Source organism: Tachysurus fulvidraco, chromosome 8 (genome assembly GCF_022655615.1).
Source record: "Tachysurus fulvidraco isolate hzauxx_2018 chromosome 8, HZAU_PFXX_2.0, whole genome shotgun sequence".
NCBI lineage: Eukaryota > Metazoa > Chordata > Actinopteri > Siluriformes > Bagridae > Tachysurus > Tachysurus fulvidraco.
The window spans coordinates 11,465,908-11,478,163 of record NC_062525.1 but is presented as its reverse complement, the minus strand read 5'-3'; the positions used below and the strand labels follow the sequence as shown (position 1 = coordinate 11,478,163).

The following is a 12,256-nucleotide window of genomic DNA, read 5'->3' as shown; positions in this document are numbered from 1 at the left end:
ATGGTTGGTGGTCGTGGTAGTAGTAGTAATAATAATAATAATAATAATAATAATAATAATAATAATAATTACAAATTTTCCTATGGTTATAGCTCTGAGAAGGGTTTGGATTAAAATTTTTGAATTGGGCCTCTAATTGCTTTACTCATAGTGATCCCTGATGCACTTTTTTCCCCTCAGTCCTGTTTTGTTTGGTTCTCTTTCTTGATTCAATGTGTGGTTCATTTTTAGCTTCCACATTAGCACAAAAATAAACAATAGTCACTAATTGTCTTAATGCACCGGTTAATCCAACAAGCATTAATTGCTCCTTGTTTCATAGAAGATTGTTCCTTGTGGTTTTGTGTTTTAAGCATAACTTATGTCTTATAGCTGTTGTGTTTCTTGACCGTTTAATTGAATCTAAACTTCTAATGTTCTTTTCACTTGGTTTGTGAGACTTGAAATGCTCAATGCCAAACTTCCAAATGCTTATTTTATTGACAAATTGTCAGTTTTGTCAATAATTTTGTGGTTTTTATCCATTAGTCTGGTAAGTGTGGTGGTGTTTATCTCTTCCCTCGTTTTGGCCAATCCCAAAGAGCCAACGGGGTGAAAGATTTGCAATGTATTTCAACATTCAGAGTGAAGTATTTGGTGCAATGAGTCAGTGAACTCTACACCATATTCTTAAATCCATGACTAAGAAAAGAATTGGGTTATTTTCTCAACATATTGAGTATCTCCTCATAATAGACCCTTCTGTTTAGAATCACATGTGGGTTTAGTGCCTGGATATAAAATATATATTTACTTTGTCGCGGTCTCAATGGTTTGTATTTGACTAACTAAACGCTTAATTGGTTTAAGGTTCCTTACGGAATGTCCTGTGGTATATTTAGTGTCAGGATTTCATAAGCTTATTAATCTATATCTAAGTCTAAGCAGGTTTTCTTAATCACTAACCCGCCCATTATTTTGGCTATACTGTATAAAGCATTATTTTAAGACTGTTAATTAGGTGTCAGTTTAAAGGCATGTAGAAAAAAAATTATCTATGTTTAATCGGTTTAGTTTTGCGAGTGTGAATCATTAGCTTATCTGAGACTTGGATGAAGCTTGTACTAACTCCGAGTATAAAAGAGCTAGCAAATGAGCTGTGATACAGGCAGAGACTTCTCTATGGACAATATTATAACACTTAGCTGCCTCCAATGCACTAACCACTAACAAATGCATCCAATGATGCGGAAACCTGCTTACGTGAAGCACCCAACAAAAAGAGCATTTATGGAAAATAAAGTTTAAGTGAATTATGCCATCTGCTACAAACTTTGATTATTTAAGGTGTTTTTGTTAAGATTAACAGTCCAATAACAAAGATTATAGCAAATCTTGTTATGAAGTGCTTCATTAATGCATAAATGCATCATGTCCTTCTAGACATCCTTGTTAAGCCAAAGGCAAAAGGTACATCTCCATTATTCTTCATCCACTTATGGTGGATGATGATTAAAATGAGTTATATTAAAAAAATAAACTATGAAATTCTGGTTATACTGCTGCCAATTGTCATTAAATCCACATTCACTTTTTCAGCTTCAAGTATTCATTATAGTATGTCTGGAGATTATTTCAGTTCTAGCATGTTTCTCATTACTGCTGCTACAGGGATGATGAATTCTTCTAAATGTTTTCCCATAGATTATCAGGGTAACGGAACTATATCTAAATCCAGCCAAGCCTTAATACATATAATACAATTTAGAGCAGAAAAAAGGGCAACATGAATTCGTCATTGCCATCCTTGTGCAGTGATTTCTTTTCTTTTGTTTCAGTTCCTTCATTCTCTAACGTGTTAACCTTTTGTATCTCCTTTTGAAGAATCAGAGTCAGGGAGAGACTGACACATGATAGGCCATCACACCAAAGTGCAGAACTCAGTACCCCATCAGAATACCCTGTGTACCGCAGTCATGCAAAGATTTCCACTACCCACCAGGAAGAACCAAAATCCCACTTCCATTACCATCCAGCACTGCTGCACCATTCTCGTTCTGGGCAAGCTGAGAATCAGGACCCTGGATGCCGTGGCTACCTCTCCATTGGCACTGAGCCTTCTTGCCCCCAGGTTTGGCAAGATGCTCAAATGCAGGTAGAGAAAACAAGTAGTCCTTCAATGGCAGAGGGGCTTCTGAAGAAAAGGAAAGCAGTTTTGACCCCTGAGATCAGTCAGAGAGAGAGACGTGTCAATGACATTCACCCCGGAAGATCCTACGATACAGATCTGGCGGCACGCCACCAGGTGCGCACTGCACCAAGCCAAGAGGAAGTCCTTGTAGGAGAATCTAGAGGAAGGCAGGGGCGATGGTCACAGAGGGAGGAGTATACTGAACATGTATCTCGACTTCAAGCAACTGAAGAAATGTATGCGAGAGCCAGGCAGGCCCAAGAGATAGCACCTAATGGCTGGTATAACCAACATGGTACCACCTATCAGCCATCAGGCATCCAAGGTTCTTCTCCAGCAACAAGTGGTAGATGGGCTCCAGATTCAACCAAACAAATGAGTCGATACCCATCAGCCTCAGGCAGACCTCAAACCACTCTTGAAACTACTAGCCAGAAAGCCATTCGCAACAGAGAGGCTGTACCTCAAGTGGTCAGGGCCACCAGAGACCATTCCCCAGTGGACATGAGAGTTTCTGTAGCTCAATTGCGCCACTCCTATCTCGAGAGTGCAACAAACTCCCAAAAATCTGAACAGTACGTTGTTCTTTGAATCTACCGCTCCGTGTACTTCTGGGACTAACCTTAACCGATACTTACTGTAAATGGCTTTCATTAACCTCCTAAACAACAAGAGAATTCAATAAAACTGAAATTAACCACTTGCTGTTCTAACTGAAGTAATTCTAACCATTGGTGGTTTCTTTATTAGTTTCTTATTAACTCTTCTCAGACTTGCAATGTGGCTTGAGTCATTCATTAATTTTATTCTTTCTTGGGGCCAGAAATACAAGTGCCCTTTTAATTATTGCCCAGTGTCTTGTAACTTTTCAGCCTTTTCTGGATTTCTTGATCCTGCATTGATGTGAGTTTTCTTTTTCTTCATCCAATGCTTCTCTTTGCTTACTCCATTCTGCTGTGGTAGGGTAGAGCGCTTTCCTGCGTCCACTGAGGTGCCCTGGAGAAGTGAGCGAGCTTCCCGTCGGCCTCGGCGGTACTTATCGCCCCATGCGAAAGAGACTAGAAAGACTTCTGAGAGGTTTAGAACTCAGCCAGTCACATCTTCTGAGTGGCAGGAATCTGATAGGTGGGGTCGATGAACGAACTGATCATGCATAATCAATAAAGAATGTTGCAATAAAACATGATCTGTACTTCTGTTGAATGGAATGTTGAGTGATGCATCCTGTAAGGAGCAGGTTGGCTTGCCTTTTTAACCACTGGTTCCCAATCATAGTATTCGTCCTCACCAACAAACCCACAATAATCACATTACTAAAAGACCAGTGATCAATATAATATTTGTCAGCAGTTATTCCAATGCTTTTTAGTAAGGGTCATTGTAGTACTCTGGTGTGTTATTTTTGGATTTTAGCTTCAATCGCATGTGATTTGCCTAACATCAATTGCTTCTGCTTTTAATCTTCTTTTCTCCTGTTCATTTCTGTCCGTTTAAAGCTTGCTGATTGCTCACTTGACTACTTATATTGTAGCTTTTCAGGTTTTTGTCCTCTTCCATCTTATTGATTAGGTCATTAGCTTGCAACGCCTGAATTAAGTTGATATTTTGGGGAGCTTTTGAATGTCCTAAGATTGTGTTTGTGCATTCCACAGGTCTTGCCCGATCCCAGAACCACAAATCACTGAAGGTAATTTATTATTGTTTTTAGTTAATCTGGAACTGTTGCAGTACATAAACTGTGTTTTTATTTCTTTATTTTTTCATTTTTTGTCTGTAAAGAAGATTTGTTTGTGCACTCTCCTTCTAAAAGAAGTCTTTAAATGCATTTTTTCGGCTTGTTAGCACACTTGGGAGGATTGCTTATTCAAACAGGATGATGTAACCTGATTACAGGCCATCAAGAAATTTGCTTTGATTTCAGATCTGTGTACACTGCTGAATGAGTTATGGCACTGCGAGTCTCATCAGTGTTGCAGACTTACAGCTGTTTTCTGGTTATAAGCAATAGGATCAAGATGTCCAGGCACAATAATGTTTATAATAATGATATTGTGGCGCAGAGATTGGCAAGAAAGCAAAATATTTCGAATGGTCGTCAGACTAGGTGTTCTCTTGATACTGCTACTTGCTCATAGTTCTCGATCAAAGATTAATAGCTCAGTATTGGTCAAAAATTATGTATTATTAGTTATTTAAGTTTTCAAATCTTCACCAGTCCCCTCAGTTCTAAATCGGGATATTAAAATATTTATATGCCGTTGAATTGCAGCACGCAAGCTCACTCTCCTATCTGAAACACTGTATCTGAACAAATGTTCCTTCCCATAGCTTGAGGCTGTGTCAGATAACCATTCTTTACAGATGATGTCAGAACTACAGTATCGTCCCACCTGCTGGTCTGAGATCTTGTCCAAATTAAGTTGCAGTAGCCTGCAGCTTTGTAACAGCTGGTTATGGTCAGTGACCTAATTAGAAGGCCTCCACTTGTTGACAACAGAAATAATTTGCCTGTAATTGGTTTGAGAGTGAAGTGCAGGAATGTGTTTCTCTGTGCCTGAAATCTTTTCACCATGTGTGCTGCACTTTTTGTGTTGCTTTTGTGAGGTATTTGCTTTGAGAAGGCTGTTCTCACGAATATTCCTTCCAACTTGATTTCTCTCTCTCTCTCTTTTTTTTTTCTTGGTCATTCTCCCTCTTCTCCCAGTGGATGAGGAGAAGTTGGATGAGAGAGCAAAGATGAGTGTTGCTGCCAAACGCTCTCTATTCAGGGTATGTGTGTGAATGTGTGTCTGCCTGCTTCTGTGTGTTGGTATGCTCAAAAGTATGTACACATTTTTGTCACACAGCTCATAAAAATTATGAGCAATGGGAAGACATTTATCTTGCATTTTTCATGTGGAGGTTTTATTGTGTTTTACTTTCAGGAGCTGGAGAAAAGTGTGGATGGTGCAGCTTTAAAGGCACACAACCAAAATGCTGCCTTAGCACGTAGACTAAGAAGAGGTCAGGACCGCTATCGTACCCAGCCCATCACATCAGAGGAAGTTGTCATTGCCGCTACGTAAGAAGACAAACACAAAGCACAGATCACAGAACACATTTTCCTTTCATGCCTCTCCAGTAGTAGGTGTGTCTTTTAAGTAAGAGCTTTACAGAAACAATTAAAAATGAGCAGTGTGGCAAAAACATTTAGAGATTTTAGTAGAGATTTTGCTAGAATATTTTTAGCAATATTTACATTTTTAAGCACAGAGCCAGAGAATGAGTGATGAAGGTACTGATACTTTTGTTTGCCGTGCCAAAAAAAATTAAATGTGTAATATTTGGTTAAAAAATATGTCTTGTCACCTTTTTCTGTTTTAAAAAAGTGTACTGGTGATAACCTGGGATTCAGTTTCTGTCCACATTAGACATTAGAAAAGGGAAGAAAATTTGACTTTGTTGACATAATTATTGGTGTCTGATTTTTTTGGTTTGAGTTTCATAATTTCCTCTGTAATTCATATGCAGAATAATCCTTAGAGTTTACAGAATATTATAAAAAAAAAAACGAAAGCAATCAGTAAACAGTGGGTGGAAATGGTGTGGTGTTGAGAGAGCTTCGAGCTGACGAGTAGGATACAGTAACCCAGATAAGCACTTTTTACAACCAGAGTGAGCAGAAAAGCATCTCATCATGCATAATGCTTACAACCCTGAGGTGTATTTGTTACGACAGCAGAAGTGCATATCAGATCCTGCTTCTGTTAGCCAAGAAAGCTGAGGGTACAGTGGGCACAGATTTACAAAAACTGGACAGTTAATGTTTTTCCAGTACTTGAAAATCCCAGGAGATCAGCAAATTCTGAAATACTCAGACCAGTCCGTCTGGCAGCAACATTCTGATCCGAAATGGTCCGATCACTGAGTTCATAGTTTTTTCCCAATCTGATGGTTGATGTAGATACAAGAGCTTCAAGTAATGTTCACATGATTTTATGCATTGTACTAATGCCATGTGACTGTCTGCTAATTAATCAGTGATTTAAGGATTTGATGTAAAGCTGTTCCTATTAAAGTGCATACAGTGCAAAGTACTTTTTAATGATAGCTTCCTTAACTGTAGGTTAGTTTAAAAGTTTAAGAGTTTGGAATATCATTACTTTTTCCATTACAAATGGCTCTGCTATTCAGTTGTGTGCACATTATTTGTGCTGAATTTATTTGACCAGGTAGTTATTTAATTTTATTGACTTTTACCTTACACTGACCTGTCTGCTGTGCTGTGACACCATTTCAGACTGTCTGTGGTCATTTGCTCAAATCTACCAGTCACATTCCTTTGTACTTATTTCTGATTCTTCTCTTCCTTTTTTTTTATTTTTATTTTTTTATTTTCTCACTCTTTCCTTTCTTGTCCTGTGAAGTTCCCCTGGTCCTTTGTCACAGACTGTATCTGTTCATTCTTCAGTAACACGTGTTCCTAGTCCCACTGTAGTCAGCAGCACAGTCAACCAACACAGGTACCCAGGCGTCTCTCTTGTTCTCACACACACACACACCTACACATGAGCATGTGTGAATGTGTGTGTAGAAGAGGCATGGTCACTCTAATAGATACTAATGTGTCTAAATGTCATCGCATTAAGCATGTAGATAGCACAGCAGTTAACACATGCTCTGTAATGTGAACTAGACAGCTTTGTTGTCTGGATGCAGCAAAAGAAGTGAAAGGTCTGTTATTTTAGTAGGGTATTATTTTTAAGTATGAACTGTGTGTACAGTATGTGCAGTGCTCCCTCGTGTGGATTGAACAAGTAGTGCCAATTTTTAAAAATTTGTACACTACTCTTTTTAAAAAGTAGGGGGCCTCATTTATAAAGAAAGGCTTTACTTTTATTGGGGGGGGGGGGTATAACGAAGGCTAATTTTTATAGAGTCTTCTCTAATGTTTTACTTGGAGTATGTAAAGCCACTCCACTTCCTAACACATTCATTTATTAATCATCTTAGCTATTGTGAATGTTCTGTAGACATTGGTGGTAATGATTATTATTATTATTAGTAGTAGTAGTAGTAGTAGAAGTAGTAGAAGTAGTAGTATTAATTATTACAAAAAGATTTTATAAAAGAGACCCCTGGTTTGTTTTATATTAACATGGCATACAAGTCATTTGACATCTACATCTTTAACAAACTGGTTGACCTTTTTTGATACCTTAAATAAGCACAGATGTGGTTTGTGAAAATGAACAGATTCTTCACTTTTTCACTGTGCTGTAAACATGTCTGAGACAGTCCTGCTTTGAGAGCATACTTCTTCAGGCTCTAGTAAGACCTGCATGGTTGTGCTGTAACATTACGAATCTTTCTGCTACACTGAATATCTGTCACAGTAGTTTTCATGCACTCTTTCATTCTGTCCATAAAGAGCAGCATTCATTTTGACATGTGCATAAACATTGTTTAAAACATCGTTATGAAAGTAGACTGTCCTGATTTTAAAGTTTTGTGTAAAATGAATGTGGCTTTATTGTTGGTTGTATTATATTGCACTGTCATTGCTGGACTAAAAAAATCCTTTGTCTAGTGTTTCCTTTACAGTCAGTGCATGCCTCAGGCAATGTTCAGTTTTATATTTTTACTTTTTTATCTGTCTTTTTTGTTTCCCTATTTCTCACTCACATATTTTCTGTGCTGCAATTTCTTTCTTAGCTCTCTAGTGAGGGAGCGAGCACGAGAGGCCAGATTGCAGGAGACAGCTGAGGTGGAAAAGCTGCACCCAGCTGAACAAGGCCAGGAGGAGCCTGACCTCTCCACTCTCAGCCTGGCAGAGAAAATGGCCATCTTTAACAAACTTACCCAGCAGTCTGGTGTCCACTCCGTACGCCACAGAGACACCCGGGCACGGCGTACTAACGCTCGCTACCAGACCCAGCCTATCATACCTGGAGAGGTGGAGCAGGTACGGACTGGTTTTACATTTTCACATCATTGGTTTGTTATAGATGGACCTTAAATGTGTATAATAGTAATAAAGGAAACCTACAGTCTTCTCCAGAATTATTGCTACCCTTCATGAAAATAAGTGAGACTCTATAGTTATAATTAACATAAAAACATGCAATACCAGGTGAAGCCACCCCAAGCCACATCATAACAACACCTCTTCCTGTAAATTCTTTCAAGTGTGAAATTACTTGTAGAGGATACTGAGCCACTCCTCCATGCTGCATGTTTCCAGCTCCTTTATATGATTAGGTTTTTATGCATACAGATTTTTCATTCAGTCCACATTCTTTCTACAGGTCTTAAAGCCAGAGAAGGTCATTGCCAAACAAGTGGTTTTTGTGTTCCCACAACTATACGAGTATTGGTTTGGATCTACAGTGGCAGTTTAGAGCTACACTTTGTACAATATTATGAACACCCAGTCATCACCTCCATATGGGTTTTTGAACACACCGTTTCATTCATCTTCATTTTTTGAACATAGATTTAGCCTCTGCTTTGCCATCATAACAGCATCCACTTTTCCAGGAAGTCTTTTCACTAGATTTTAGTGTGGCTGTGGGGATTTTAACTAACAGAATTAGTGGTCAGGTATTGATAATGGGTGAGGAGGTTTGTGGTGTAGTCAGCATTCTAGTTCATCCTAAAGTTGTTCAGTAGTCCAGGGCTCTGTATGGGCCACACAAGTTCTTCCAACCTTGAAGTTTAGCACTGTTATGCTGGAATAAGTTTGGGCCCTTTACTTCCAAACAAATGGGAACTCTTAATGCAACAGCATACAAGTAAATCCTATGCAAGTGTATAGTGTGTGTATATTTATTGTTTTCAAATATTAATATTAATTAATATTTTAAGTAAGGGCTACAAATGGGTGTGATCAGGTGTCCACAAGCTTTTTGCCATTTTGTGTAACACATTCTGATATTTATGCCATTGGTCTTGACGAGAGCTCTGGACCACCGGCCGTCATACCTGTACAACTGCATCTTGTAAAGGTGCTACCTCCTGTCACCATTTGAAAGTGACAAAACAATCTTTTGTTAAGAAAAATGTCACCTGACTCAAGGATTGTACTAAAACAAAAATACTTGACACCATAATTGTAAGGTTTCTGACAGCCATCTCCCTGGCATATTGTGTTACAGTGAATAAACAAAAAGTGGTGTACACACTATGTATGAAAAAAATCACTTTAAATCAATTGTAAAAGATCAGTTAGTGTGTCATTTACACCGCTTTTCCCTTTTACCATTACTGCTTTTACTCTGCATTCACACACAAGTACAGCTGTGCTTGATGCCTCTCTTTGGTGCAGGATGGCTCGAACTCTGATCTTTATGAGGAGGAGATGTGGCTCTCAGACGGACTGAGTGATCTGGACCATGTGAGAGCTGTGTGGTTGTTTCATCTGCTTTAGTTTTACTCAGCTCGCAGTAAAACTATAGGCTTTTAGTGTGCTATGTGCGTCAGTGTTACTGTATAAATCATAGTCCCACAGGGTGCTAGTTATATTATATATATTATAGTTATTTAGTTGACTAGGATGCTATGTCACTGTGTACCTTTTTATACATAATTTTGTTTGGAGGATTTGATATAAAGTCATGTGTATATGTTGCATTTGTGTTTGCTGGAATGTATCGTTATATATGTCTGCACTGGTCATTGATTTGTTGGCTGAATATTGCACTCTGGAGTATTTTCTTATGGACTTACTTTCTTATTTTCTTAAGTGTTTTGGAAAGTATGGAAAAAGTTTTGTTTTTTTTGGGGACATTTATGTATATACTGAAGAAGAAAACCGTGAAGCATGTATCTGGTGCATCTTGTGTTAGCTGTGACCAAACATGTGCATATCCTTATTTGACTTTTTAATTCTCCTGATTTTTTTTATCTATCTGTAGATTGGAGGTGGCTCTCATTTCACCTCCTCTTCCTCTGCTGTAAAATCGACCACAGTTTCTACAGTCCATGCAGGTGATATCCATCTGACCCAACCCAGTGTGTCCAACAGCTATTCTGAACGAGATGTTCCATCTTGGCGACATCCAGGCAGAGGTGCCTCTGAGCTGCCTGGAGCTGAGATACAGGAGTCCAGCCTGGGTCCGTGTATGAGGAAACTTCCTTCTTCTGAGAAAGAGAAGCAGCCAGACAGAGAGGCAATGACTTCATGTGACCTCCAGGAGACAGATGGACATCAGAGATTATCAGGATTGGCAGGTAGGGTTATTTAGTGTGTTTACTTCAGTAGATTGTTTTTTAATGTATTTTTGTCCTTTTTATGTTTTGAGGAAGTGCAGCAACACTGACAAAATGTTAAATCTGTACCTAATGTGGTTTAGGTGGTTTAGCAATGTTTTCCTGTGCAGCTTTGAAAGAGCAACAGTGTAAAAAACAACAACACTGATTTAAAAGACATCATGTGTATAGATTGATGTGCTGCATGCTCTATCATTATTGAGCATGCTGCTAGCAAGCTAATTCACCAAAGTAAGCTAAGGTTTCCTACCACACTCCTAAAATATTTAACTGTTGATGATTTAGAGTTTAGTAAAAATGTATTGCTCTGAACCTTCTTGCAGTCTTTGCATGGAATATTTTGTGCCTCCTCATCCACAGACCAGATCCTCCTTTACACAGCATTTCTGAAGGGGTAAACAAAAAGTAACTGAAATGATCAGGTTTACAGTATGTTCAATCCCAGTGTCAGGTTACATTTTTTTATCGGTTGTGTAATTACAGCTGGTCAACTTCGTTCCGGTCTCCCAACCCCATCATGTTTTATTGACAACGTCTTGGAAAAAAACAAGCCATAGCGTGCTGATGTTAAATAGCAGTTAGGTGCAAACGAGCTTGTGAAGGAGTGGATGTGTGGTCCAGTGATATAGGCTGGTCTGTTTTAGTGTTCCTCAGACATGGCTATGGATCCACCCTATCTATGATCGATGTTCAATTCACAGATGACTGAAATATAAGAATGATGTATTTACACACAACACAGAACAGTGTACTGTAGGTTAGATTATTCAGTAGTGATTATTCAGTTTATATGCTGTTGACAAGCAGCAGTTGTATTTCTGAATACATTTCTTTAACGAACTAAAATTAATGAACTGTACTCACCTCTTTATGACTGCATGGCCTTCAGAAACAAGCTGTGAGATGTAGTTTCCAGAGAAAATGAATTTACTGCAATAATATCGTCACAGAATCAGACCAGTGCTTAAAATATGATTTGTTGTCTGCATTTGACTGTAAATGTCACAGAGACTGAACAAACCTCCAGCTGTGTCAGTTCTGTTTCCATGCATGCGTGCGGTTCTGCAGATTTCCTGTATCTGAATGTAAAGATGTTTGTAACTCTCATACCTTAACTAAACTGAAAGTCTGTAAATTAACCGATATACTGTTACACTCAGTCGGATAGTAAAATAATCTCAACAACAGGCCAGGACAGAGCAGGAGAAAACCACACACCCGACTTCAGTGTGTCTGTCTAGCTGCTCTCTGTCTGAACGGAGGCTGTCCTAATGGTTTCCTGTGTGTACGTGCATGTCTTCTGTGCAACAGGTCTTCCTGAGCAGGCTCTTTCAGTGAGAGCTGCAGCAGCTCCGAGTGCGTCTCAGCTGTCGAACGGGAGCACTTCTTTCCCACAGCGCACACACACACAGCGTTTGGTCCAGTCCGGCAGAGAAGCTGTCTCAGAGGACAGGGAGAGGACCAGTGAGAGAGAACAAGACGCAGAAGACGCCGAGGAGATTTCAGACATGTCGGCAAGACAGATATCTATCAAAGAGAGGCGAGTTGCTCTGTGCATGTGTGTGCATTCTTGGGTTTTAACTGATAAGTCTTAGTTTGTATTTTGAATGTAAAGTATATTTTACATGTGAAAGGAAGATACTTGAATGTGTATATGTTTAAAACACTGGTGTTATGCTTTAGATATCCTTTTCTTAATTTGTGCAAGTGAGTGATGTTATTGTTAATGATAGTGAAGGAAATAGCGTTTTAGTATTAACTTGTGTTCACTTAAAAGGAAAAGTGAAATGCATGTTAATAAGATGTGACAGAAGCCAGGACACTTTGGACATTTCT

The 12,256-nt window shown here is 38.9% G+C and overlaps 1 protein-coding gene and 1 long non-coding RNA gene across 21 annotated transcripts in view; one reads left to right on the top strand and one right to left on the bottom strand.

Moving 5' to 3' along the window:
• Positions 1-12,256, top strand: part of svila (supervillin a) — a 64,863-nt gene that overhangs the window by 33,743 nt on the left and 18,864 nt on the right. For 12 of the 19 annotated variants that reach the window (XM_047817722.1, XM_047817723.1, XM_047817709.1 and 9 more), the window contains 10 exons: positions 1,864-2,745; positions 3,134-3,295; positions 3,823-3,857; positions 4,875-4,939; positions 5,095-5,231; positions 6,577-6,672; positions 7,865-8,114; positions 9,477-9,545; positions 10,066-10,381; positions 11,732-11,960. In XM_047817722.1, coding sequence (XP_047673678.1) covers positions 1,864-2,745; positions 3,134-3,295; positions 3,823-3,857; positions 4,875-4,939; positions 5,095-5,231; positions 6,577-6,672; positions 7,865-8,114; positions 9,477-9,545; positions 10,066-10,381; positions 11,732-11,960 — 2,241 coding nt within the window. The remainder of the gene's footprint in view (positions 1-1,863; positions 2,746-3,133; positions 3,296-3,822; positions 3,858-4,874; positions 4,940-5,094; positions 5,232-6,576; positions 6,673-7,864; positions 8,115-9,476; positions 9,546-10,065; positions 10,382-11,731; positions 11,961-12,256) is intronic. The other 7 variants (XM_047817719.1, XM_047817716.1, XM_047817713.1 and 4 more) reach the window with 7 other exon arrangements.
• LOC113662625 lies at positions 10,020-11,725 on the bottom strand. Of its 2 annotated transcripts, none has more exons than XR_003445299.2 (4): positions 11,442-11,725; positions 11,285-11,350; positions 10,734-11,125; positions 10,020-10,291 (listed from the first exon to the last, which is right to left on the bottom strand). It is a non-coding gene; the product is annotated as an uncharacterized LOC113662625 (long non-coding RNA). The 2 variants fall into 2 exon arrangements; XR_003445298.2 differs by having other exon boundaries at positions 10,734-10,806.